The sequence below is a fragment of the Pleurodeles waltl genome, chromosome 4_2, assembly GCF_031143425.1.
Source record: "Pleurodeles waltl isolate 20211129_DDA chromosome 4_2, aPleWal1.hap1.20221129, whole genome shotgun sequence".
In the NCBI taxonomy this organism is placed as follows: domain Eukaryota; kingdom Metazoa; phylum Chordata; class Amphibia; order Caudata; family Salamandridae; genus Pleurodeles; species Pleurodeles waltl.
In genome coordinates, this window is record NC_090443.1 from 419,808,365 (window position 1) to 419,835,796 (window position 27,432).

Genomic DNA, 27,432 nt, shown 5'->3' on the forward strand with positions numbered 1-27,432 from the left:
CGCCTCGGCTTCCAATAGTGAACCCTTGTGAACTGACATCCAGCTGAGCGGGTGTGTGAGGGGCCGGGGAGAGAGGGAGCGATGGAATCTATTTCCAGATGTTTCTGAGAACGATGAAGGGGGCACATATATTAGACCAAGCGACTGGGGGCATTTGATTCAGTTTTGTGCAGGGTAACAGTGTTTTTAATGTGCTAATATAGTGCTAAAAAGTAAAATGTCTTTGTGTTCATCAGTGACCACCGAATAATTAGCCGAGACGGGGATGAAAGAGGAGTCTAGAAGCTCGTGACTGGCCACTCAGCACAGGGTATGAAAAAAGGTGGGGGGGGGGGGGCAAGGGTAGAAAGGGAAAGGGAAAGAGAAGGAGAGGGGAAAAATGAGTGTGACGGGAGTAAACGGAGAAAGAGAAAATACAACACACACGGAAGGGGAAAATAGATAGGGAACGACAGAAAAATAGGGGGATGCGGAAAGAGGAACACCAAGCAAGGAATGCTAAGGCGAGGGCGAGCATGAACTGCAGAGGAGGGAATGAGAAATGGGAGATAAAAAAGGAGAGGGAGAGAAGGAGAAACAGATGAGCGAGAGAGCTAAAGAAGTGCAACGGACGCAGAGAGGCCTGTCAGAGAGAGAGAGGCCAGCATTCCGGTGCAGAACCGCAGAAGGAACATGAGACTGAAAAAAGAGGGGAATATTAGAGCTGCGATCCTGGCACTGGGGGTTTTCGGAGGATTTCTGAGAAAAGGGTTGCCTTGTGCCGCCTAATCTGAAGTAATTATGAGATCTGACCCCGAAAAAGTCATAAACACGTGGCCCTGGTTCTGTTTGGAAGTCTGGACGCGGAGCACCTTTTATCTGGACATAACTCCATGTAAGCCTGGGCGTGGAGCCCCTGACCGACCGTGTGACCCCGGGATCCACCCGCACTCTGGACGCGGGGCCTTGCCGCTGGAGAGAGCGTGAGCCTCTCACGCGCTGGGCAGGGGGCCCGGCCCTCCTCGGACGCCTGGTCTTCCTTGAAGTGTGTGACGGAACATACAGCGGAGGGCCGGGCCAGCTCCCCGCACCAGGCCTCACATTCCTCCTCAAGAACTTTGCCTATTTTAGTAAAAGAAGTAAGTCCGAGTGGAGAGGGTAGGGGAGAGAGAAATGAGATTAAGCAGACTGAGACCGAAAAACAACAGGGAGCGACAGAAACAGAATGGGACTCAAAGAAAGGTACAAAAACAAGAGGAAGAGACGAATTGAGAGGCACAACGAACAGAGTGAAGAGGGCCAGCGAAGGAAGAAATATGGTAGAGGGGTGGGTAGGAGGAGGTGAAAAACAAAATGCACTTCTCGGAGCTCCATTCCTTTCACACTGTACATTTCCCTCGTTAAACCACACACCCTACACCTCCCTCACTAACACCCTGAGCTCCAGAACATCTCAGACCCCATCTCTCACACCACGCACATTTCGGATCTCCCTCACCCCCAGTCTGTACATGTCCTCTTCGTCCCCACGGCATGCGCTCTTCAGACCCCCATCACACGAACGCGCCGTTTATCGCAGATGTCACCAGTCGCTCCTGGTACATCTGTCCTGTGCTTCATTTGAACAAGAGTAAGTTTTCCTCACAAAGCCCTCGGTGGAGTTATGAAAGCATGGGTCCAAGAACTAAGGCTTCCTAGTCTTGATTCCACCTCATGTCTCTTTCTTGACCAGGCAGGCCCCGCCACTTTATACAGAGACATTTTAAGGCAGGGGCAAAGTGGACTCTTGCCCAGGGCCCAATCCTTTCAAGGGGCCCCCTGAAATAGCCAGCTCTGTTGCAGGCGCGGTTCCTCCGCCAGGGTCGAGGAGGGTCGCCCTCCTCCAGCAGCAGCAGCTAAAAACCTTTTACTACAAAACAATAATAAACTGTGTTTATTATTGTTTTGTAATAAAAGGGGCAGGGCCACAGGCTGTGACGAGCACTGTGCACTCCCCTCATTGCGCATGTATGTTTGACCGGCCGTCTCGGGCTGGCCAAACACACTTGTGCACTGTGCTCTCTGCAGTCCGGCACTGTGTTTCCTGGCAGGAGAGAGCAGGCACAGGCTCCCAGTCTGCCTGGGAGCACCAGGGCTGAGCGCTCCCAGCCAATCCTAACACTTCTCTGAGCAGCGTCAGGATTGGCCGCAGGGCGGGCTGGGAGCCTGTGCCTGCAGCAGAGGAGCGGTGTGGTGGTGGTGGCGGTGGCGGCAGCGGCAACTATGCACATTTTTTTTTTAATTCATCCCCCTGTGTGGCCCCACCACTACAAAGCAGCACAAACTGCTCCTGCTCCGTTCTGCAGTCTTGTTCCAAAGCCCTTGAATACTTCTTAGATTGTTTTAGATACAGTTTTTGTTTAATATATTTTTAATATGGGTGGTGTGTGATTCTATTACTGACATCTGGCAGAGAAATGATGTGTTTATGTTTTTAATGCAACATCTATAAAAAAAAAAGGGGTTTCCTTAGATCAAAACAGGACATCCTATAAGATATACAGGAAATTGGAAGGTGTCCCAGAGATTAACTGCAGTACTGTTAGTGAGCTGCTGCAGTATTGTTTTTGAAAACAGGTCACTATCCCTGAATAGTAGATGTAAACATATTTAGAATTTGGACGCGAGCCTGTGCACTGTCAGAGACCTGGCCGAAGAGTGCACAAAAGAGTTGAAATTGGATCATAAATTCAAAGCTGTTCCAAAAATGTGCCCCCAAAAATACTTTTGGCCCAGGATCCCCAAAATCCTTAAGGTGTCCCTGCCTTTATCTAACTCTTGCATGTCCTTGCTGATCCTGCCTTCTGCCTTTGTCACAGTTTTCCAATCCTTCTCTTCTTCCCTCATCCCCCTTTTATGTTTTTCTCCATCTTGCGCTAGATGAAAGTCTGCTGTGGAAAGGAGTCTCCTTCCTCCAAAGGGAGTGCTGGTGGGCCCCACCTGAACCACCCGCTCAAATTAGCCACAGCGTCTCTCTGGACCACACCTTTTAATTCTCTGAGCGTGCTTTATTGTGGATGAACCACGTGAATGAAACATCAGGGGGAGCCGTTTTCAGTTGCAGGAAACAACCTCTCCTTGAATCTGGAGGGGAGGGTTCAAAGCCCGTCTTCTTGCCCTGAACCAACAGCTATGTAAATGTGGGCAACTCACCATATCTCCCTGTGCCTCCGGTTGGATTAATGTCTGGAAAAAACGAAAAAACTGTGAACAACTTCGGCTTGTAAAAACCGACCATATGATGCGCTACATATTATTGTGCTGGCTTCTTAGCGCCCCCACAGCACATCCGGGATTATACAATCTAGAGTGTTACCGCTGTTGCTACTATACCTCGTTGCGGAGATGCTGTTCCCGGTGCAGTGCGGTGCACTAACAATAAACTACCAGACAATGTGCCAGTTGTACCACTCAAATATGCCACAGGGCCTGATCTGTGAGCCAGGGGTGGCACCCAACAAGTAATAGTTCAATATGATATTGTAGGATACAGCCCTGGCAAGCTTCCCAGGTCCATGAGTGCTACTTTTTTCCATTTCTGGGACGTGTAGTATTGTTTATTCCATTATAAAACAGGACTACAAGTCCCAGAATTCGAAGAAGAAAACATGGACTGAGCAGCATGTCACGCATGGACATGAGAAACTTGGCAGCTATGAGTATACCACAGCGCTGCGTAGTACGCCAAGTGCTGAGGATAAACTTACAATGCATGCCTACACTTTTGGGGCCTACAACTGAGTCACTTGGGGAGCAATGAGGTACATCCCTTGAAGAGACTTTGGGGATTACAGGTGAGACATCCCAATGCCAGACAGTAAAGCACATTTACACATCAACACCACACAGTCCCCTCAAAACAGGTGAATACACAGACTCACTCTGCGCCCGGCAACAAACCACCAGCAGACCTCTCACATCACTAGACACTAACACTGGCTAGCATAGCCATGATAAGCCCCAGCTACAGGTTAGCACTCAAAGGGAGAGGAGCACCTGTAGAATGAGAGGGATTGAGATCACATGACCAACTAAAAAGCATCAAGCAACAAGGGCAAAGATATACAGAAAACTAATACAGACAAGAGCTCTCAGGATCAGCCAGCACATTTTAAACAGGGCTAGCAACACACACGCACTTGGACATCAAAGGTAAACGTAGAAGGCACCTCAAAACATTCTTTCAAAATATAATTGCTTCCGAGTCCAAAATGCTTACATGTATTTAAATCAAAAAATTCATTTCATTCAAAATATTTCGATATTGTGAATGAAATGAACTCGGTGATTTAAATCCATTTATGTATTTTGGACTGAAAAGCGATCGTATTTTGAAATCATTTTTTGAGGTGCCTCCTACATTTACCTTTGATGTTAAACTGTTGATGGTAGTGGGCAACTACCATTTGGGGTGCACTCTGGCGCTGGGCAGAGGAGCTCTTTCCTTTGCCACACACAGCAGTAACGTCAAGAGCACGCTCAGACTGCAGCACAGGCATCTCTCTCTCACACCAGATAATAAAACCAGTTCCAAAACTTAAGAGATGCACAATAAAGGAGGCACACCTTTTATTACCTGAAGTGTGTACCTGCAGGATGCTGACTATAAACATTAGATTTCCTACACAAACTATTTTATTCTGGGGTCAGAAGGAATAGAAGGGACAGTATTAATAACAATATCTTGGTGCTTTCACGCAAAACAAAAATCATTATTTGCTGGTGAGTAGCTACATCTAGTTTCTACTGTGTGTGTATATTTGTCTTTCTCGACAAACGTTGTATTTTGCATACCGTTGGCATATCTTAATATCAATTTATGCTAGAAAGAAAACAGCAAGCTAATCCTGTAAAAGTATGTCACACATTTTGCCTTTTCCTTCTGCATACACAGCTCTGCAGTCTGAGGCAGTCCTGCATTGCAGCATAAATCAAGCGACCCGAATCAAAACATAAAATCAATCAATCAATCAGATATTTGTTAAGCGCACTACTCACCCAGAGGGCCTCAAGGCACGGGGGTTGCTACTGTTCGAAAAGCCAGGTCTTGAGGCGCTTCCTGAAGGTAGGGAGGTCCTGGGTCGTACCTAGGTTGACGGGGAGGGAGTTCCAGGTTTTGGCTGCAAGGTGGGAGAAGGATCTGCCGCCGGTTGTGGTACGGTGAATGCGGGGGACGGATGCGAGGGCAAGGTTGGCGGAGTGGAGCTGGTGTGTCAAGACGTGGAAGTGGAGGCGCTCATTGAGGTAGGCTGGTCCGTCGTGGTGGAGAGCTTTGTGGGCGTGGATTAGGAGTTTGTGTCACGACTTACGTGCTGCTTCAACCTTGAGTCCGCAGAATGAGTGGCGAGGATCTTGTTTCTGAATGTTCGGCCTTGGCCCAGGTAGGGGCGACTCTTACTGGTAGCCACGGTGCTGCAGGCAATGGGTACGCCAAGAGCAGGCCCTGTCCCTAAAAAGTAGTGCCAGAGGGAAAAAAACCCTGAAAGGGGAAAAAAACCTCCAAAAAGATAGGTTCCTGCAACAGGAACAAAATGAATAGGTAACAACAGGAGCAAAATACAGGAAAACACACTGGAACAGACGAGAACCATCACAGGATACAAGGAAGCAGGAGCGAAGACACCATCCAAACAGAAAGTGTTGCAGTGCAAGGAGAGAAAGAATCACAGCCCTTAAATACCAACAAACAGGAAGCGACCAACAGGAAGTACAAGGACACCATATTAGATAGGAAAAAACACATAGAACAGAATGGACTAGTAGCCATAGAGAGTAGGGAAACAAGGAATGCTGGGAAGAGAGGGGTAATATGGGAAAGGGAGAAAACATAAAGGAAGGCACAATAAGACAACAGGAAACAGAAGAAGAAGAAAAGAAGAACAGGTGAGTGGGGGAGGTCAGACCTGCCTGGAAGCGCGGTGGCTAAAAAGAACAAGGCCCCATGCCCAATTTGGGGCCTCGTAAGATGCAGAGCAGGCTGGGGACACGGGCGTCTCTAAACCGCGTGCCGTGGCCCGAGCCGAATGTAGGGCTCGTGCCGCGTGCAGCGGCGCAACAGTAGGCACCCCCCCGAAGGTCCAGGTTTGTGCGGAAACAAGCGGTGAAAATGACGAATCAGAAGAGGTGCGTGAACAGAAGATGCATCTTCCCAAGAGCATTCACTGAGAGGGTAACGCTTCCAATGAATCAGATACTGAAGACGTTTGTGAAAGATACGAGAGTCACAAATCTCTTGTACATCATCCACTAATAAAGGAGGAGGACAAGGAAACTGTCGAGAGTAAGGATCAGGTACATAGGGTTTGAGATGGTAAACATGAAAGACCGGATGAATCCTCCAGGTACGAGGCAAGTGAAGACGGACAGTGACAGGATTAATCAGCTGAAGGATACGGAAAGGACCGTAGTAACGAGGTGTGAACTTATTCTGAGAAAGGCATAAATGCAAAAATTTTGACAAAAGCCAGACTTTATCCTGAAGGTGATATATTCTGGAGCATCCCTACGCTTTTTGTCTGCATTCTCTTCATGTATCTCTTGGTGTTCAACAAGTTAGATCGAATCAATCTATGGATCTGTAAAAGTCGTCTGGAAAATTAAGTAACAGGAGGAAGGGAAGAGGTAGACTGAGGAGTAGTAGGAAAAGAGGTAGGATGATAGCCATAAGAACAGAAAAAAGGAGTGACCTTAGAGGCACTATGGACAGTGTTATTGTAAGAGAATTCAGCGATAGGAAGGTAAGTGTTCCAGTTGCTCTGGGTAGAATTACAAAAGCAGCGAAGGTACTGCTCTAATCCTTGATTGAGACGCTCAGTCTGTCCATTGGTTTGAGGATGGAAACCCGATGATAGTGCTATACTGATATTCAGTGTCCTACAGAAATATTTCCAAAACCAGGAGATGTACTGAGGTCCCCTGTCAGATACAATGCTGTGTGGAAGTCCATGGAGACGGAAAATATGATGGACAAATATCTGACTTAGTTCTTGGGAAGTAGGTAATTTTTTCAGGGCAGTGAAGTGAGCCATCTTAGTAAAGGAATCTATGGTGACCATGATAACCCGGTTTCCTGCTGATGGAGGTAGTGAACACATGAAATTAGTAGAAATGGTGTGCCAGGGAGCTGGTGGAACAGGTAATGGTTGTAGTAATCCTGCAGGTCTGGTACGGGGTATCTTTACTTGAGCACATATGGGACAAGCCTGAACGTATCTTTCGACATCCAATTTCCAGGTAGGCCACCAGAAAGACCGCAAGAGTAGTTCTTGTGTGGCCTTGATGCCTCTATGACCAGCAACCGGAGAATCATGGCACATTTGTAGTGCCTTTTCTCTTACTCCATTAGTAGGGAGGAACAACAGGTTCTTAAAATAATAATACCCCTTCTGTTTACGTATTAGGGGGTTTAGGTTCTTTAACTCTTGATCAGACAGGTTGGAATATCCCAGTTGTACCTCATCCAGGAAAGATTGAGCTACACCGATGATTTTACTGGGCTCAAGTAGATATTGTGATGGGGTAGGAGTACAATCTGGATACCGGCGAGACAGAGCATCGGCCAGAATGTTTTGGGAGCCAGGAATATAGGTGACATAAAAGTCATACTGACTGAAGAAAAAGGTCCAACGAGCCTGACGACTGTTCTGGCATAAAAAATTACGTAAACATTGTAGATTACGATGGTCTGTTCTCACCTCGAAGGGCTCTTTGGAACCCATAAGAAACTGTCTCCACTCTAGGCAGGCTGTTTTCAGAGCTAATAACTCCCTTTCTAGTACTGAGTAATGTTGTTCCGACGCAGAGAGTACATGGGACAAATAAAAAAACAGGATGTTCAAGACCGTCATCTTCTTGTTGTTGGAATAAGGCAGCTCCGATGGCTCTTTCGGAAGCATCAGTAACAACAATAAATTGTTTGTTGGTATCTGGGTGTCTCAATATCGGTGCTTGAGTGAAGGCCTTTTTTAGACTCTGAAAAGCTATTTCAGCCGCCCTTGTCCAGACAAAGCCTTTCTTTAAATTCTCCTTCTTTAATGTTTGAGTTATGTGGCTGGTTTGTTCTGCAAAGTCCAAGATAAACTGCTGATAAAAAATAGACAATCCTAGAAAACATTGCGTTTCCTTAATAGAGGAAGGGGAAGACCAGTCTAGGATGGCTTGTACCTTTTCCTGGTCCATTGCTATTCCAGTGGGACTAAGGTGATATCCCAAATATTTGACTTCGGTCTTGTCAAACTCACACTTTTCTGGTTTACAGGACAGTTGGTGTTCCCGGAGTCTTTGGAGGACTTGTTTCACGTGAGAGGAATTAAGTTCAGGGCGTTTAGAATAAATAAGGATATTGTCTAAGTAGATGACGACCGTATGATTCAAGAGATCAGAGAACACAGAGTCCATAAATCTTTGGAAAATTGAGGGGGCATTAGTGAGACCAAAGGGCATAACTCTGTACTCATAATGACCAAATGGGGTCCGGAAAGCAGTCTTCCACTCGTCTCCTTCTTTAATACGCAGAAGGTGGTAGACTCCACGAAGATCTAGTTTGGTAACTCGTTGAGCCCCTCTGACTGCCTCTAGTATATCCTTGATGAGGGGCAAAGGATAACGGTCTTTTATAGTTATCTTATTTAGACCTCGAAAATCCAGGCAGGGATGAAGCTCCTTCGTCTTCTTGGGTACAAAAAAGAGGGGAGCCCCTGCCGGAGAGGATGATGGTACAATAAGACCGCTATGTAAGTTTACTTGCAGATCCTCCTTGAGAACTTCCCTTTCGGGTTCCGTGAGTGAATACATCCTCCCAAAGGGAATGATCGCTCCAGGTTTCAAGGGAATAAAACAATCGTAATCTTGATGTGGGGGTAACACAGGTACGGATGGTTTTTGGAACACATCTTGAAATTCTAGATAGAGATCGGGGACTCCTTGGACTGTATTGATGGAACATCCTGTAGTAATTTCAGTAGGCATCAACCTCTAGGGTGACCAATAAGTATCTGAAGCAAAGCATTTCTCATGGCAAAACTGTGAGGACAAGGAAATAGTCCGGGTTTCCCAATTTACATAAGGGTTATGTCTTATGAACCACAGAATTCCTAAAATGATAGTATGATTGGGGGATGATATTAGATCAAATGAGATGTGTTCTTGATGGTTCCCAAATTGTAAACTTAATGTCAGGGTGGTAGTATCAACTGGACCAGAGGATATTAAGGATCCATCCACCGTGTGAACTTGTTCCGGGACTTCTCTAGGTCGTGTTGGTATTTGTTGAGTTGTGGCCCAAGTCTTATCCATATATATGCCACTAGCACCACAATCAAGTAAAGCCATTGTTCTTTCTTGACGGCCGTCCAGTAACTGTAACATCACAGGTAACATAAACAAAGTTGTGGCATTGTCCTTGAATGAACTGATGGAAGGTATAGCAGATGATCCCGTCCCCTCCCTTCTTACAGAGGACGGGAAGTGGCGTTTCCCGATGGCCTTTGAGGACGAACGGGGCAGGTACGAAGCATGTGGCCGGCAGCACCACAATACAGACACGTCTGTCTTCCTGCTCGCTAACGGAAAGTGGGCCTCGAGTGGTATTCACCTGCATAGGTTCACTTTCTGCGTCTCTGGCTGGAGGACAAGGTTCCTCGGGACGATGCAAAAAGACACGTGAAGTGCTTGGCTGGGAAGATCCTCTATTCTTTCTTTTCTCCATATGTCGTTCTTGGAGACGGTATTCAATGGAAAGAGCTTGATCCATCAGACCACGAAGATCTTCAACTCGGGTGGAGTGTACTAACTCATCTTTAATCTCCTCCTTAAGTCCTCTACGGAATAAAGTCACCAGAGTTCGTTCCACCCAGGTGGTCTCAGCCGCTAGCTGTCGAAAGCGGGTAATATATTGGAGGACATCTTGTGAGCCTTGTTGGATGTCAAGTAAGGCTCCTTCCGCAGAGGCCTCCAATCCTGGACGACTAAACATCTGTTTAAACCGATTCACGAAGGTGGGATAGTCCGACAATACTGGGTCATTTGATGATACCATCGGGGTTGCCCAGGCCACGGAAGGACCGGATAGCGCGCTGATAAGATATCCCACCTTTGTCTTGTCGTGGGAGAATTGGGTAGGTCGGAAGGCGAAATGCACAGTTAATGCATCGAGGAACTCTCGCAGTTTAGTTGGTTCACCGGAGAAACAAGGAGTAGAGGTGGAGACGGCCGGAACATCTGCACTGCGGAAAGCCAAAGCCTGTCGTAAAGCAGCATTCTCATTGCGTAATTGTTGCAGTTCCTGAGCCTGTTGCTGAATGGTTGCCAGAAGAGATTGATCAGGATCTGCAGCAGCTGCCACTGAATCATTCATGGTGTTAGACGACGTCGGGAGTATTTGGCGCTGCAATCTGTCACGACTTACATGCTGCTTTAACCTGGAGTCCGCTGAACGAGTGGCGAGGATCTTGTTTCTGAATGTGCGGCCTTGGCCCAGGTAGGGGCGACTCTTTCTGGTAGCCACGGTGCTGCAGGCAATGGGTACGCCAAGAGCAGGCCGTGTCCCTCAGAGGTAGTGCCAGAGGGAAAAAAAACCCTGAAAGGGGAAAAAACCTCCAAAAAGATATGTTCCTGCAAAAGGAACAAAATGAATAGGTAACAACAGGAGCAAAATACAGGAAAAAACACTGGAACAGGCGAGAACCAGCACAGGATACAAGGAAGCAGGAGCGAAGACACCATCCAAACATAAAGTGTTGCAGCGCAAGGAGAGAAAGAATCACAGCTCTTAAATACCAATAAACAGGAAGTGACCAACAGGAAGTACAAGGGCACCATATTAGATAGGGAAAAACACATAGAACAGAAGGGACTAGGAGCCATAGAGAGTAGGGAAACAAGGAATGCTGGGAAGAGAGGGGTAGTATGGGAAAGGGATAAAACATAAAGGAAGGCACAATAAGACAACAGGAAAAAGAAGAAGAAAAGAAGAACAGGTGAGTGGGGGAGGTCAGACCTGCCTGGAAGCGCGGTGCGCTCAAAAGAACGAGGCCCCATGCCCAATTTGGGGCCTCGTAAGGTGCAGAGCAGGCTGGGGACGCGGCGCGTCTTTAAACAGCGTGCCGCGGCCCGAGTCGAATGTACGGCTCGTGCCGCGCGCAGCGGCGCAACAGTTTGAAGACGAGATGTTCTGCTGAAACGTGCCCTGGAGGCTGTTCAGCAAGTATGAGCTACTCCACAAACATGCCTTTAGTGCTGCTCAAATATTCACTGGGCACAACACAATATGCCAAGAGTAATTCTGTAATTCTTAAAATGGCAAGAAGACGAAGTGCAGCTCAAATGCTAGTGTCGGACCCAAGGAACGCGGGTGCTGCTCAGGGCTGGAGGCCTTTACTCCACCGGGCATTTCCCTAGTGGGCTGGAGCCTTGGGCTGGTTTTGAAAGCCCAGGATCGCCCCTGGTATCTCTGTCACTTTTCCCAGCTCCACCGAGAAGGGGGTAGGTGGGAAGATAGAGAGAAAGTGATCAGAGAGCAAGAACAGAGGAAAGGAGGAGAGGGAATGGACAGAAAGAGAGAACTACAGCAAATTAACAATTAAAGCAGGGCTGGTGTGAGCATTTTTGCCAGGGCTGTTTTTGGTTCACCAGTGTGGCCCTTGGGTTGCTAACAATGCTAGAAGTCTACTTATGTCCTCTTCTGCGTAACCTTGTGGATGGAGAGAGGTTTAATTACACTGGCCTCTTCTGCTGTGTGGGCACCACATTACAACCACCTAAATAAACGTTCTCATATGCGGTGCCTCAAAACAGCAGCCAAAATCAGTGCAGGGAGTATCATTCCTGTTGGAACCATCATAAGTGGAAAGAGAAAGAGGGCTTCCAAACACAGATATAGCTGTTTAAAATTAATTAAAGGAGTGAAGTGGCCAATAGTCCTGCTTTCTGACGTAGTTAAATGTAATTGTCCAAGATGCCACCAGCATTCATTTTTGGGGACTGAGAATTCTTTTATATCAGACTTTGATCTAGAGCAAAGGGATAAATGAAGCAAAGAGGAAAAGGACAGAAAAACAGTGAGAAAGTGGGGAAGAAAATTAACTTGGAAGCAGCCTTGCTATTTGGAAGCCCCGACATTTTGGAAGCGGCAGCTGCGGGCTTCTTAGCAAAACCTTGGGCCCAGCTCTTATTCTTTTGCAAAGGGAGCACCGGCGTCAGATCATCGCTACGAGAAGGCCTCAAGCTAGCCCTGTAGGCACGCGTGTAGCCAGTCCCACCACAGGGCCTCGGACTAAAATTTAGTGTCAACGAGAAATTCTTAAATTCCCCGATTGTGACTAATGCCCTCCGTCAGTATTTGGCGGTGACCGCTAACGTGTTCTTATTTTAGAGAATCCTATTCCTGGATGACTCCAGGAGGGAGTCGGTGGCCGGAGAGGTGACAATGAAGAATTAAGATCGGTATCTTTAACACCACCACACCAGCATCCCGGAACCCTCGGGCCTCGCTCCACTTCCTAGCGCCTTCCTGCGTCCTGCATCCTGCCAACACTGCTGAACAATTCTGCTTCAACAATTACACATTAATTCTTGGCAGCCGTCTTGATTTCATCACTGGTCTCCTGGTCGTCTCACGAGGTTCAATACTTTATCTCAAACCTCATCACTCTACCGCTGCCCTGTCATGACATTCGTATTTTGATAAAAAAAAATGTCTTCAAGAGAGGGCCTGGCACGGCTGCTGACGCAAACGTGAAGTGGGCGCTGCAGCCTCGAACACACTGCGTCATTAACATTCTAAAGAGCAGCTCCATATTCGGAGGGCCTTTACAGCGGTTTGTATGAACATTTCAGTGGTTAATATGAAGATATGACAGAAATAACTTGACACCAGTGTGAAACATTGCAAGTGAACCCTCCTGTTGCGTGACCAGGCGTCCCGAATTTGTGGGGACCATCCCAATTTTTCACCAGCTGTTCCAGCAGATTTCAGCACATTTGGCTTATGTCCCGGTTTTTAGAGGGGGTCGACTTAAAAAAGTGATAGGCACTTTTTAAGGTGTTCCAAAGCAAGGCTATTCAGCAAATGTTATAAGTAAGCACTTAAACATATATGATAATGTATTAAAAATGTACTTTTTATTTATTTCCTTTACAGTGTTCCGATGTTGATGAGAGCTGTCATTCTGCAATGCTCCATTGAAGTATAATCGTTTACAATGCAATGGGTCTCGAGTTTGCTCGAGTTAGAGCTAGTAACATTGTAAAATCCTAGCTGGACTTTTCTTGCCACTTAATTTGAAAATGAAAAGTAAAACAGTAGACATAAGCAAGCCGATTCAAAGCGCCATGGCTGCCATGTGCATGAGCGCGAAGGAGAGACAAAAGGAAAAAGAAGTTAGCTTGCAGACAAATGTATAGGCAAACGTGCAGTTATCCTTGTAACAGAGTCCGTCCCCAAGGCGGTAATAAAACCGCCCCAAGGGTAGGACAAACGTAAAGCATTTACAAATAATAACAAAGGATTTTTGAAAGGCAAGCCCAAGAATGAGTGATAGTGATGGGCATGTGATAGGCGTGGTTAAAAGCCCACAGATGGATTACAAGAGGTCAGAGTGCTTGCACACTCGACCTAAAAATTGTTGTCCTTCTTCTATGTTTGCAAAATGTCCCAGCTTTTGGGGCTCAAGATCCGGTCACCTTAACGCTCCAAGAACTTGGAGCTTACACTTCAGGCGTGCATGTTTCACTTGAGAGGCAGAAGGCAGACCTGCCAACTCACATGGCACCATCATGTGTAAAAGATATCAGCTGCATTCACACACAATCACCACGTGAAGAGCTGATATCACACAGTGGCATGGGACACTAGCGGAACCCACTGTAAACCCTTCTAGCTTATGCATCTGTGCTAGAGGTCCATCACAAGCTTCTGTGGGGCCTGGCTCGATAAAGTCATACAAGGCCACTTGCTTGTGTATAAGCAAGTCATTAACATGAAAAAAAAATCCTGAAAAACTTTGAGGAAGAACCCATATGTGGTGCCAATTAGTGCCGACCTACATTACCTGCCTCATGGATGTAAGTGATATCTAAATAAATTTATCGGAGTCAGGGTGGACTATCCAGAGAGGGGCCTGGAGCAAATGACCTTGGCTGCTCCCCCAGGAAACGGCCTTGCTGTTCTACAACGCATATACATTTAGCAACTACTTCTCTAGCCAGTGGTGTAGTGAACCCCCATACTTAATCAGCTTATGGCGGGGCTGCCACTGAGTTGGTCAAATGGGTTCCACTAAAACTAGTATTCATTTATGGGCTGCCTCTGTCTGCAGACACAATTCTCAAAAATAGCACAGAAAGAACAGAATGACAGAGATGCAAGCTGTGTGCTGACATGCACACTTCACACCGTTAAGACAAATGATAAAAATAGTAGAAAACATAACAAATAAAAGAAACATTGTCAAAGCCACTAAGCCTTGCTACTCTAACCCGAGTGCCAATCTGTTGGCATTGCTTATTTTTGACTGTAAAATAGTGCTTGCAAAAAGAATACACATAAACCATTCCAAAATAATAAAGGAAACGCCAACACATGTGATAGCTCAAAACTGTACATTAGATGTAAAATTTCCTAACCTTCATGCCATCAAGTTCTAATTCTGTTAAGAATACGGAGGAAAGGATAATGCATTTAATTTCATTTTTTCCCAACCACAGCAGCACTCAAAAGCTTCACGAAATAACAATGTTCTTATAGTAACCACACAAAAAGATGATTAAAAAAACTACAAATCCCAGGGCAGCTTGCCGTATTTCTCTGCCAATCACATCCAGCATTCCCCACAAAAAACCCAGTTCCCTTGGAGCAGTCCTCTTTTCTTTATGCAGCCGGCATAGATCATCCACACTTCTCTTCAAAGGTCTTGCTTGGATTCCAAACCTACAAAAATATACACTATCACTAAACGGGCTCTGCAACCATAAATTGTTCAAATACTGTATAGCAAACTTTACGAAAACTAAATGAATACAACTGACATAAAGCCAGTTGAGATAATCTTCAGTTCCTCCACAATGGGTAGGAAAGTTCACATTGTAGGTCAGGCCCAGAGGTTAGTATTATCCAAGTTCAAAGCTTACTCACAACCGTGAAAGCCAAATCCACTACCAGCTACAATAAAACGTCCTGAAGGTAGATTCAACAAACCAATCCAATTAATTAATTATGCCTTCCAATATACCTTTATGCACAAAGGCAAGTGGCCTGCAGAGATGGCAGAAGATGCAGTACTAAGCGACTAGCGAATCAAGTCTTTCTCCGCTAGCTCCACAAGAATGTTCAGAATATGTACAAGACCTGCTCCCTTGGGTTCCAAGTCCTGCCACAAACACCAACCAATCCACTTGCACCATGAGGACTGTTAACGTTTGTTTGTACTGTCTGCCATGCCTTGTGGATGAAGATATCTGCCTGTCTCAAAAGGCCTGGAACCAACCAACATCCCCTGAAATCCTCCATGCCAATTGAAAGAAAAAAACAGCGTGATCGCGCTGCTACAGTTCACTCGTAATGAAACCTATTGGCAAAAGTGCAATCAACTATGTAACAGGGTCGTTTCGATGTTATGCAAAGCGCTCGAATTCTGCCAAGCGAGATCGCGCTGCAAACAAAAGATAAAAAGTAGTCTCCAAACCTGACGGGAAACAGCGAGCCTCACATGTTTCCAGTACTTGGTCGCTGTGCTCGAGGAGGGCTAACCACCGGAAAAGGCATGACCTATGAATGCTTTCCACTAATGAAAGCAAGCAGATTTTAAGAGGTAAGCCCACAAACCAATGAAAGACAACTGACGGGACGTCAACGGGGCTCTGAGCCCTTATCTAATTCCTAAAGCGTCTCGCAAGTGAAACGCATGCGCAAGCACATGCGACACAGGCTCAACCCTAAAAAAACAACCCTTAATATTATGCTTTTCAGCTACAACCCAGCAAATATAAACGTGTTACTGTGTTTTAACAGACAATCTATAGGGGTGCGGAGCAACACAGTGCAGGGTTGTAGATGTTTGGTGGGGTAGGGGAAAGAAGCACAAGAGGGAGATAGAAACGCATACGCTGTCAGAGTGTTGAATGAAAAATATAAGTAGTTCCATAAATCTGAGTAATGGAAGGATACAAGTCAGCCAATCAAAACCATTGTAAAGAAGATATGCTCTAGGGGAGGGACAAATACAATAAGAGGAAGGCAAACCACTGAATAAGAGGCAAGAAAATGAAAGTCACAATAAGCCCAACCAAAGGTGAGCAATAGGCTAATTCTTAGACCACTGGAAGTTCACAATAGGTCTTTCACATCCAGCTTGAGCCATCTGGTTGGAAAGGCCTACAAAATGACCATGAGAGAGATGAGAGAGAAAAAGTATGCATGAGGAAAAGAAGATGATGGTAGAAAGAAAAGGAAAGAACAGGAGGAGGAAGCAAAGGTGACTGGAAAGAAGGAAGAAACTGTTAAAGGTAGTTTGAAAGAATTAAAGGACATAATGGCAAAATAAACTGCATAAAAGGATGGAAGAAGTAAATAATGGATTGATGGGTAAAACGATGGAGGATAGAAGAGTGAAAAGATGGATGATAGCTATATCAATAGCTGGATACAGTGCTTAATTTGAGCAGGTGGTTGCAGGTGGGACCACTGACACTCATTTTAGGGAATGTCGTTTATTTTTCCTCAGCAAACTTTGATCCACAGAAAGAGAGAGAAAAAACACAAAAATGGGAAGGAGAAAGAAAGAAAAACAGTGAAGAAGGGAGGACCTAGGGATGTAAAAAGGGCCTGCAAGAGTGGGATAAAGAGTGTCTATTGTGGATGAAAGAAGCATGAGGTGGAATCAAGACTAAGCTCCCTTGGTATTCGGCAACTTGACCTTTGATAGCTCCAGCCGCAGGCTTTTGAGAAAAACTTTGGGCCCAGCACCTAGTCTTATACAAATTAAGCAGGGCATGGATAGAAAGATAAAAAAAATACATGCTAAATATACTTTGAGTGTGAACTATGGTGTATAGGCTAGACACTATGGAAACCCGACATTCACATCAAGTTGCATTCACATTACCATTTGACAATAAAAGAAAATATGGTCAGTGTGCATCGGTGACCTCATAGGTTTTTTGTGCCACCTACTTGTTGGGGGTATTGTGAGGTGCATTACGCTCCGGGTCGTGGTCTCCTAATTACCCTTAATCTTGTATTTTATGTTGACACAAAGTATGCAAAGCCCTTGATTCGCTCTCCTGACACGGGAAGGACAGCGTGCCGTGAGCCGCTGAGTGTATTGTAGGCGGGAGGCCCCCCTCCTCCCTCTTAAAGCGAGCGTATCAGAGAAAACGCAGCACGTGCAGCGTCTCTGGTCTCGTGCGCAGCCCGCTCTCTAGTGTAATCTTACCCGCTATGTAATTTTAAGGCGGAAAACAAAACTCAAATGTCAGGAAAAATACTCATTATTATAATATAATCTGAAAAGGAAGTGGGCAACAAACAGTGTGTGCCTCCCCCTGGAGTCGCGGGCAGCAGTCCTATAATGCCCGGTTGCCAGGAGTGGGGCATGGCAGATCAGGACAGGATGCAGGATTGTCAAGTGAGAAAAATGAGCGCCAAAAGGCTACGTCTGCAATCATATGTAAAATATGCACTATCCATTTCCGGGTCTGAAGGACACATCTGTCTGGCCACTTCTGGAGGCTTCATCTGCTACTTTTTCAGCGTTACGTCCAGTTCTAGATCGCACCTGGAGTATTATATCCAGTTCTAGAGGGCCCATCAAAGCACTGCATTCAGTGCTCCAAGCCCCGGTGTTGTATTGCATAGAGTTGTGGGTCTTATATGCGTTTCCTCTGGCGGTCTCATATGAAGATCTATATCAGGTTCTATAGGTCTCATCTACACTTATGTGTCCAGTTCTAGAGATCACATAGGGATTATTATATCTAGCTCTACAGGCCTCAATGCAGTATTGTGTTCAGGATGTGTCTGCTGTACAGTGTTTAGCTCTAGAAATCTCATTGAGGGCGCTTATCCGGGGGGCTTCGACCGAAGTATTTATACTTGCTTCCATCCAACCTCACTTGCACTTTCTCTAGTTCCAGAGTGCTCATCCGGAGTATGGCCTCGTGGTTTTGAGATGGTATATACAGTTCTATGCCCAGTACCAGAAGTCTTATTTGCAGGATTATGCCCAGTTCTAAAAGCCTTATCAGAGTACTGTGATGCATGCTAGACGTCATCTACACAGGGGCATAGCTATCAATAGTGCAGCAGGTGCAGTGGTACCAGGGGTGTGTAGAGGTGTCATTTGCAAGACAGTGTCCAGTTCTAGAGAACTAATCTGGATTATTGTACACATCTTTGGAGGCCTCATTTGACTCTTGTGTCCAATTCTAGAGTACTTGATGAAGTATTTTATCAGTTCTAGAGGCCTCGTCACACAAAATACAGTATATGCAGGATAGTATCAGGTGCTAGAGTGCTAATCTAAATTATTGTGCCCAGGTTTCCTGCTCTCCTCAGCAGCATATTCTGCAGACGTGCATTCCTCATCTCCAGATGGGTAAAGACATGTTAAAGGTGGCATATACAGCAAAGTCTGCAGCAGAAGCCAACAAGCAGACGGAAATGATATATGTTGTCACCAGTAAGAAGGTAGTGTAGTTTAGATTCATAAGTAACTAATGGGCAAGAGTTATGCAGGTGAGCATGGGTCTTTGGATGCACAAAGGAGAAAGGGTCAGGGAAGTGTCTTCAGAGAAAAACTGGCAGGGATGCTGAGCTGTATCTTCCACAGACGCTGTTTTTAGAGCATGGCAACATTTTCTGTTGTGGTTTGGCATCACCAAAACAAAAAGATGGAGCAAGCAGGGTCCCTGGGGTTTCTCACACTCATCTGGTACTTCAGACCAAGTGGTTCATGGAACTAGAGAAAGACATTGATTCCCGCAATGCTTTAGGTTTTGAAAGCACTGTAAACATGACATTCTCAGTTATATGAAGTAATGTGGTCACCTTGCGTGACCTGCTTGGTGAACATCCCATGTGTTAATGGTCTGTCCTTCCCATTCAATGTAGGGCTATGGATTCCTCTCCTAAATTCCATGCCAGACCCCCAGCCCCTCCAATCCAAGACTCAGTTTCACAAAGTGGTACATTCTAATTATGTCCACTCCAAAGCCTATCTTTTAGGTCATAGCTACACACAGCCTTGGCTGCCTGCTATAGAAGACCTATTGTCTACAACGCAGTTGACTTGGAGAGGGCTTCGGATCAACCCATTGTTTAACATTGGTTGCTTTCTTGTCACTTATTTGCTTGCTTATTATTCCCACCCCTGTAGCATAACCTTTTTACCATCCTTTTTGAATTAGTGACCTATGTATTTTCAAGGATTACACCAGGGAACTAACAGCATCAGCAAAAGCATTGACAAAGCCAAAAGGTTAGACCCATGGTACTTGCAAGTGCTTGCTACATGTAGCCCTCAATACTAGGTTTGAGTAACCAGGTTCTCCTAAAGTTCTGCAGTTAAGAAAACTGGGCAAACGGAGGCAGAATTATATGTCCAGGAGCACATAGTGCACTACAATTCCCACCGCGCACTGGAGTGTCAGGATGCTGACGAATATTGACCCCGGAAAGCAGGTTCACTCATGCCACTGAAGGTCACGCTAAGCAGCGGGCCTCGGACGTACACACCCCTTTGCCGGTGTCTCAGAGTTCAGCTTGTGCAGTTACCAACATGCAACACACAGGCTGGTGGTGGAGACAGCTGCCACCCTCCTCCCTCCCGCGTGATCGCCCTATGACCCGTCACGCCGATTAGTGCCAATCATGAGCGAAATCGGTTTATTAACATGGACTCACGATCACGTGATCTCGAGTCCACAAAGAGTGAGGAAATGATTTCTCGTTGGCTACGCTAGAGGCTAAGAAGAGTACACTGTACCCGTTATTTCAAATTGTGCCCCTGCCTGCTCAGCCCTCCCAGCCTCCATGACACTGACTGACCCCCGAGGAGCACTGTACTCTGCTGGAGGTAATCAGATTTAAACACACTGAACGCCTCGGATAACAAGGAGGTAGATTAACATGAAAAGACGTGGTTTACAAAAAGGGCCTCTGGGTGAGTGGGGCCCTTTGGCTGGCAGAACTATCCAATCCACAATAAGAACCACACAAACCATCACATGCGCACAGGCGACACGCAACTTTGCAAACAAACAACATAATGAAATCGTTGGGAAAGACAAGACACCACTGTGACAGACACCACCCACCTAAAGAACCACGCCAGAGACACCACCCCTCCAAAGAGAGACACAGACACACACCACAGAGACACCCCGCTCCAGGAAGGCACCCTCCCCCTCCCCGTGTCACATGGTTCCCAGAGAAACACTACTATAATCAGATGGACTGAAGATCTGAAGAAATCTCTTTATTTAATTCTGTCTTTTGTCTCCTGAGTTTAACACAACCCTCGTTAACTTTTTCAAGTAGATGGGTTGATCACTTCCGGAAAGTACCACCCCCCCGCCCCCCACACACACACACACACCCCTCCTCCACCAACGAGCTTTTTCGAAACAGAAAACAGCCAGTCTGTGGCCCACATTTTTCTTGCATTTTAACAGTGAACGGAAAGAATTTTACGTTTCCAAAAATAGCAGCTTGAGCTTCAAACAGAAAACCCTTGGGATTTTTTTCAGTCATTTCTCATAATTCCTTTCACAGCGATGTAGGCGGTACTCATGTGGGTGATGTCCCGCCGTGACATAAAGCGAAAGGCCTCTCAAAAGAAAAGGGATTGTTATATTTATAGGAAACAGATTGCACAAACATCTGCAACGTGAAGTCAACCCACCGCGCTAACTTGTCTGCTGGCGAAGCCCATATTACGCACTTCATAAAAAAAGAAAAAAAAAAAAAATCAATAGAATCATAAATGTTTCGACAGTGGAAGTATTCCTGGGGAGGACATTTAGAAGAGAACTAGTGAGGCGACTTTATGCTCACTGTTGCCCTCTAGCCCTCCCCGCCCCTTAAAAAAAAACCCTGAAGGCAGGGCTGGACGTGCCTGTCCACCGAGAGGGACAAGCTCCCAAGACTTCCTTGAGAGAGAGAAAGAAAGCCTTGTGTGAGAGCCAGACGTGGTTTTTCCCCTTCCCCGTAGGCTAGTTAATTCCCTGCACATAACGGTCTGGGCTTTGTGAGCCGACGCCAGGAGCAGAGCAGCCCCGGCCGGCCCTCAAGCCTTGGTGCCCTGAGCCGTGGTGCCCTTGTTCCTGCGAACCACCGGCACGTGTGGAACCCCTCCCCCACCAACACACACACCGTCATATGAATCCACACCCTCTTTATCAAGAAACAAATCGCTGCATTCAGTAATCTGAACCCTCTGCTAAAAAACAGAACCACTCTTTGCGAGCTCTGACCCCTCGGTGCCAACCAAAACCCTGCCACACACGCATCTCACACTGTCCACAAGCAACTACCTACTCAAGGCTGGACTGGAAGGGAGTGGAGTCCGCCTTTGTGGGAGTGCAGCAGTTTTAAAAACACTGCAGAGTTCCTTGTATATCCAACTCCTTTCAGGCAACAAAAGTGCAAAGATAACTCTGGTAATTAATGTACCTCCTGGAGAGAGATCTGAGTTTTGTCTAGAGGTCGTGTTGACTCATCTAAGGTAGCACAGAGGGTTAATATGCCTGCTGCAAAGAACGTGTACAATGCAGATCACAGAACAGTACTTGATGTGCATTGCTCAGTGGATTACTGCTTGTGTCCAGAGATCCTTTTGTTACTGTGCAGTTAATAAATGACAGTCGTAATCTAGCACAGTGAGCTATGAACTACCATCAAAGAGCTGCATGCAAACTGCATGGTACAGGTTAGAAAGGTATGTTTTTCCCAGTCTTTGCCTACCCTAATTTTGCTAAAAAAGGGTTTGTTTGGGTAGAAAGAAATTATTAGTAAAGTCAACCCTAGCCACTGTGTTATGTTCTGAATCCCGAGTTTACACTTCCCCAGCACTCTTAAAAAAGCCTACTAGTATGGATAACGTGCCCCTACACCGTGTAGTCTACTTTGTCTTATGTAACATTTTGTATTCACTGATTTACACATATATGATTCATTGTCTCTGTATGTGTGTGTGATGTAAAGTGCTCCAACACCCTACACTGGTAAGAGGGGCGCTATAAAAAAATGAAATACATGTGAGAGAGGGGCGATGGAGAGATGAGAGGCACTGTTAGATGATGGTGAAGGAACCGTTGAAGAGCCCCAATAAATATTGTTGTATCCTGGTGCACTATAAGGTCATCATTTACTATGCTTTAAAAACAAATCCACTTGAATATGTAATTACATTTTTTGTAGAAAGCACTGTTTTCTTTGAAGGGGGGCAAGGCCAATTGTAGTGGTCAGGCTTTCTCACTATGCATCCTAGGGGGGGGGCTCATCTGACAAAATTTTCTAGGGCTGTTTTGGATTCCCAGTCCGGCCCTGCACGTAACCAAGGTTAGTGAAAATAGAACCACTCAATGAACAGGATGAATAACTGTGCACACAAAAAGGAGCTCTCTGCATTATTCAGTGCAAAGACAGGACCACTTTGGTAACTGGAGGGACTACTCTGAGACATGGATAAAAAAAATGGCTGCACTACACTCAGATTGGGACTTAGCCTTAAGAGATGCTGGCTTAATGTAGAGCCTCATGCCTGTTTTTTGTTTTGTTTTGCAGTATCTACAGGGGCGCAGCTTCAGGGGGGTTGTTTGGGGTGTTAAACCCCCACTAAAAAATAATGTATTCTCTACTAAATAGTTGGATAAAGTTGCTTTTGGCCATTTATGGCGAGGTGGCTGACACATTTCACCTACGAATTTTACTTGCACACAAAGAAAAAAAACATAAACACACACACAGTCTTGAAGTTCTTAAAACTGTTGGTTACTTTACGCCATATTGTCTTTTAAGTAATCCTAACAATTCACACTGCTACGGTTTCCCACTGCCCCTTGGAAAACTAGAAGCTCAAAACCCATCTCCGAATCTTACTGACCAAGCCACACACCGGAGTATCTAAAGCGCAGGTATTTAACTCGGAATTTCTCCTAGTTAGTGCAAGTGAAATCTATACACTTTAGACACTACAAACGCTTAAAAACAGACACTTTACTCGGAAGCAGCACAATTGGATTAGATTCCCTGGACCTCCGCTTACAAACCTAGGTACAAGGTGCAAGACCATTCAGTGCAAAGACCAATTTAGCCCTATGATGAACAATTGCACCGATTCGGATCACAACCGAGATCCTATGTTATGCATTTACTGTCTCCAAGGAACGTACGTTTATCTCAGAAGTTCTCCGAGTTAGTGAATAAATAAAAGCTAGCAAAATCCCAGAGAGGAGGTCACTGAGCACTGAGTCCAAGCTCTCCCCTTGGCTGTTCATGTACTAACTCAGAGAAAGTCCCAGTTAAATGTATGAGCTTCAATAAAGGGCGAAGTGGGCAGGGGAACGGGGGCGTTCTCGAGCTTTATTGATTTGATCGCAACAGTTCCCATACTTTTTATTGCAAATAAAGAAGTCCTGAAAGGTTGAGTTGCTGAGGGAGATGTAGGGTCCCCTCTACCGTGAGAGAAGGGAGAAGTAGCTAAGAAGAAGCAAGCCTTGTCTCCAGGGTGCCTGCTGCCTGAATGAAAAATAAATGTGTGCAGTTGTTGCATCAACAAATCTAAAGGCTGCTTGGAAGCCAGTATACGCTTTCATTGGACTATTCTGGAATTTGGAATTTTAACAGAAACCTATATAAAAGGTTTGTAGTATATACAGTCAGCATATTACTAAAAAAATAACTTTTGGAAGCACCGTAAACATTTAATCACTTTTGAGCCAGATTATTTTTACTGTATGCAATACATGTTAAAATAATGAATTGCATATTGCCAGTGCTTTCTGTCACGGGTTTGGACCTTTCAGCAATGTAAATACAAATTTCTAGATCCCCAGTGCACTGACTAGGGTTAGTTACACCCACAGACATCTGAAGTGATCGCATTAACCAACCGAGCTTTCCAACCCAAAAAAATGCATTTCTCACAGATAAATGTGTTGCATTTACGGCTCCTGTGTTACATTTAATATGCAGCTACCTCTAGGTAAAAGGCCAACAAAATAGTTACAGAATGCTTTGATCCCTTTAGCCTGGTCTCTGAACTTTAGAGAGTGTAAATGCAGAAGAGAGGAGCTCATGTCTGCTCTGAGCCACCACAGATGTTCATGAAACTGTCCCAGATCACGCTGTGCAAACGAGAAAATCAATCCGGGCAAAGGTCAGTTCAGTCTGGGCCAGTGTGTGCATGGACCCGCGACAACCTGCAAAAAGACACACCATACTGCAAAAAAAAAAAAAAAACACACAGCATCACTCCGCTCAAAGGCAGAGCCAAGTTACTTGCACTTAATTGTTTTTGCTCTGTAAATCCATCCCCTCCGCCGACCCACACTCAAACTCACCAGTGCAATTCACAAGCAAACTTGACATCCCTGGGTCAGAGTCGCTAAATGCCGTTCAAGGAGGTTTATCTTTATTTTTTGTGCCCTTTGACGTCTCTTTGGGCTCTCGTTGAATGTCCTTATCGCGATCCAATTTTAACTATTGAGAGTTGGGATTTTGAAAGCTTGCACTGGTCACTAAACATGAATTTCGTCCCCTGCACATCTTTAAAATGGACAGGACACCTGGTGCATAGCGTGATGCAAAGGGGAAATGGAACCCACAACTAACCCTGTGTGTCTCTCCCAAGGTGGCAGCGGCGAAACGCAAAATGATGACCCCCAACAGCCCCACCCCCCACACACACAACCCCCTTGCAAAATATGATGGGGAGTCCTCGAGTCTCCCATGTCTCACAGATATTAATTGGCCTCAGGCGGAATGGAGGCCCCTTGAAGGTTTTTTTGGGAGGTTGGCGGGCGGAGCTGCAGGGGTATGCACTACACACCTGCAGAGGGTGACGGCTCGAACCAAATGTCTCTTGTGCAGTAAATGATGCAGAATGTATTTCTAGGGTTTTGGCCTGTCTGGTTTTCACATTTCAATTAAAACCTCAGTACCCCCCCCCCCCCCCCCCCACTTCATAGTATGAGTTATAGTTAATCAATGTGACGTGAAATCGCTCCCTGACATCTTCGCGAGCGCCTGGAGGTAAGCATGGTTTACTTTACCTCCTGGTGGCTTCAACTTGCCTTACCTCATCAGGGTCTCCCTCTGTCTTGATAGCCCCAGTGGATATCCTCACTTGCCCCGAAAGCCTTGCTGCACCTTACCTCACCAGCCCTTAACAGCCTTGTAGCACCTTACAACTTTCTTGGGGTATTCTAGGCGCCTTGCCACGCTCCTCATGCCCCGTGGTCAAATAACATCACTCCTAACTGCTCTGCATCTCCTCGTCTTTCTTCTGGACACCCATGAGGTGTCATACACTACTCCTGGCATAACTGGCACACCCTAACCCAGCCTTGTTTCTATGCATCTTAGATCACTTACTTAAGGCGCTTTATATCACTTAACGGGTTTGAGTCACTGATCTCACGGGACATCTTATGGACTATTTTAAAGTTTCTAAGCCCCTCTCCTAACTCATCTATAGTTTTTTTTAAATCCTACCTTCCAATCAATGTATCATCCCACAATGGCGTTTCTTGTGTGCGTCATTTAAATACAAGGGGGGATCTCAGTTATAACTTCAGTGTGATGTAAACCTTGCACATCCTCCATAGGCCTGCGGGGCCCAAACCTTGTCTCGATTAGTTATGCAGTCTCTCTATGCCTTACTTCACAAACAGACCCATGTCATGTGTGATATCTGCGGTCAGTTCAGGCTTTTCAATAAACAATACGTTGCTTTCTGGGTGTTGTAGTTCAATTTGTATCCTTATAAGGATCGAATTTAGTAACACCACATGCAGAGTGGTGTATAATAAAAAGTCATGAAAAACCTAAAGTTTTATATGACACGGGGCTACTTGGCAGCTATTCTCATTCCTTGAAAAGTCAGTGTGTTATGCCCCACAGTATGAAGGCACTTGGGCGCTTCAGCACACCCACTGGGGTTTTCTACCCCCTCCACCCCACGTTCTGAATGAAGTTTTCGGTACTCAGCTCAATCTCTGGAAGTCCGTGGACATTTAGCTCACTCTCTGAAAATCTTTGGGTGACAAGCATCCCGCAGCGCATCCTTACGTTTTTGGACATTTTACCTTCTCTGTAAATCTTTAAGTGACGAGCGCCTTACGTCAGCCTATGCAGATTTCAGGGCGCTTTCTCTCACTGTCAACTTCTCTGATTCCAAGGGCCTTACGTCACCCACTGGACGTTTCTGGGCGCTTTAACTTGCTCTCTGAAAGTATCTTGGTGACAGACCGTTGCCTCGCTCCCTGGACGTCTCGGAGCACTTAAAGTTTCGGAGCACTTTACGTCTCCCCCTGAAAGTGTTCGAGCGCCTTGCCTTGCTCCCTAGAGTTGCCAGCGCGCTTCACCTCAGTCTCTGAAAGTTGCTGGGCGCCTTAACTCCCTACTTCGGATTTCTAGGCACGTTAACTCCCTCTATAAAAGTTTCTGGGTGTCTTACCCCGCTCCTTGGCATCGGACTTCTTGCGTTTGAGCCTGTCCTTGCCCCGCAGTCTGGAGAATGTCTTCTTCAGCAGAGGCTCCGCCATGGTGGAAGCGAGTGGGGGGCTCTAGAATGGGGAGGGGGGTCCCCGAGGCCCCCCAGGGGTGCAGCCCCCCAGCTTTAGCGGCCGCTCTTCCATCCTTCAGCTCCTCCTCTTGTCCAGCTCCTCTGGAAGGAAAGTCGCAGGAAGCGAATTCCAGGCGTGCTTTCAGCCACTGTTTTCCCTTTTGGGTCTTAGGCTGCGTAGGGCGGGGGCGAGAGGTGGGGGCGACTGTAGGAGTCTGGGTGTTGTAGTCCCCCACTCTCTCTTTCTTTTTCACATTTTTTATTGAACGCCTGATTTTACAGAGCAGAAGAGATGGAATTCTATCAGCCTTTTGAGAATTTGACACACTCCTCGAACAATCTGCACATGTTTTTAGATACATTTGTGATCTTTTGGGTAATTCTGTATACTTGTTGACGAGTTCTCTGCACGTTTCGAACAATGATGTACTATTTTCGAGCAAGTATGTGCAACTTTGATGTAAACTCTTTCAAAGTTTTGAACAGGTCTTTACATTTTCTTGAGCATTCTATGCCCCCTTTGAACAATTATTTGCACATTCTGAACGTTCATCTGTACTTTATGAATTTTATCTCACACAACACATTGCTTAATTCACGTCACATTCCATGTTTTGCTCTTGGTGGGCAG

General features: G+C 45.9%; 1 protein-coding gene across 1 annotated transcript in view; it reads right to left on the bottom strand.

Moving 5' to 3' along the window:
- SYDE1 (synapse defective Rho GTPase homolog 1) overlaps positions 1 to 26,980 on the bottom strand; it is a 142,032-nt gene extending 115,052 nt beyond the window's left edge. Inside the window, exon 1 of the mRNA XM_069231653.1 lies at positions 26,694 to 26,980. Coding sequence (XP_069087754.1) covers positions 26,694 to 26,781 — 88 coding nt within the window. The 5' untranslated portion in view covers positions 26,782 to 26,980. The remainder of the gene's footprint in view (positions 1 to 26,693) is intronic.
- Positions 26,981 to 27,432: the final 452 nt, after the last annotated feature.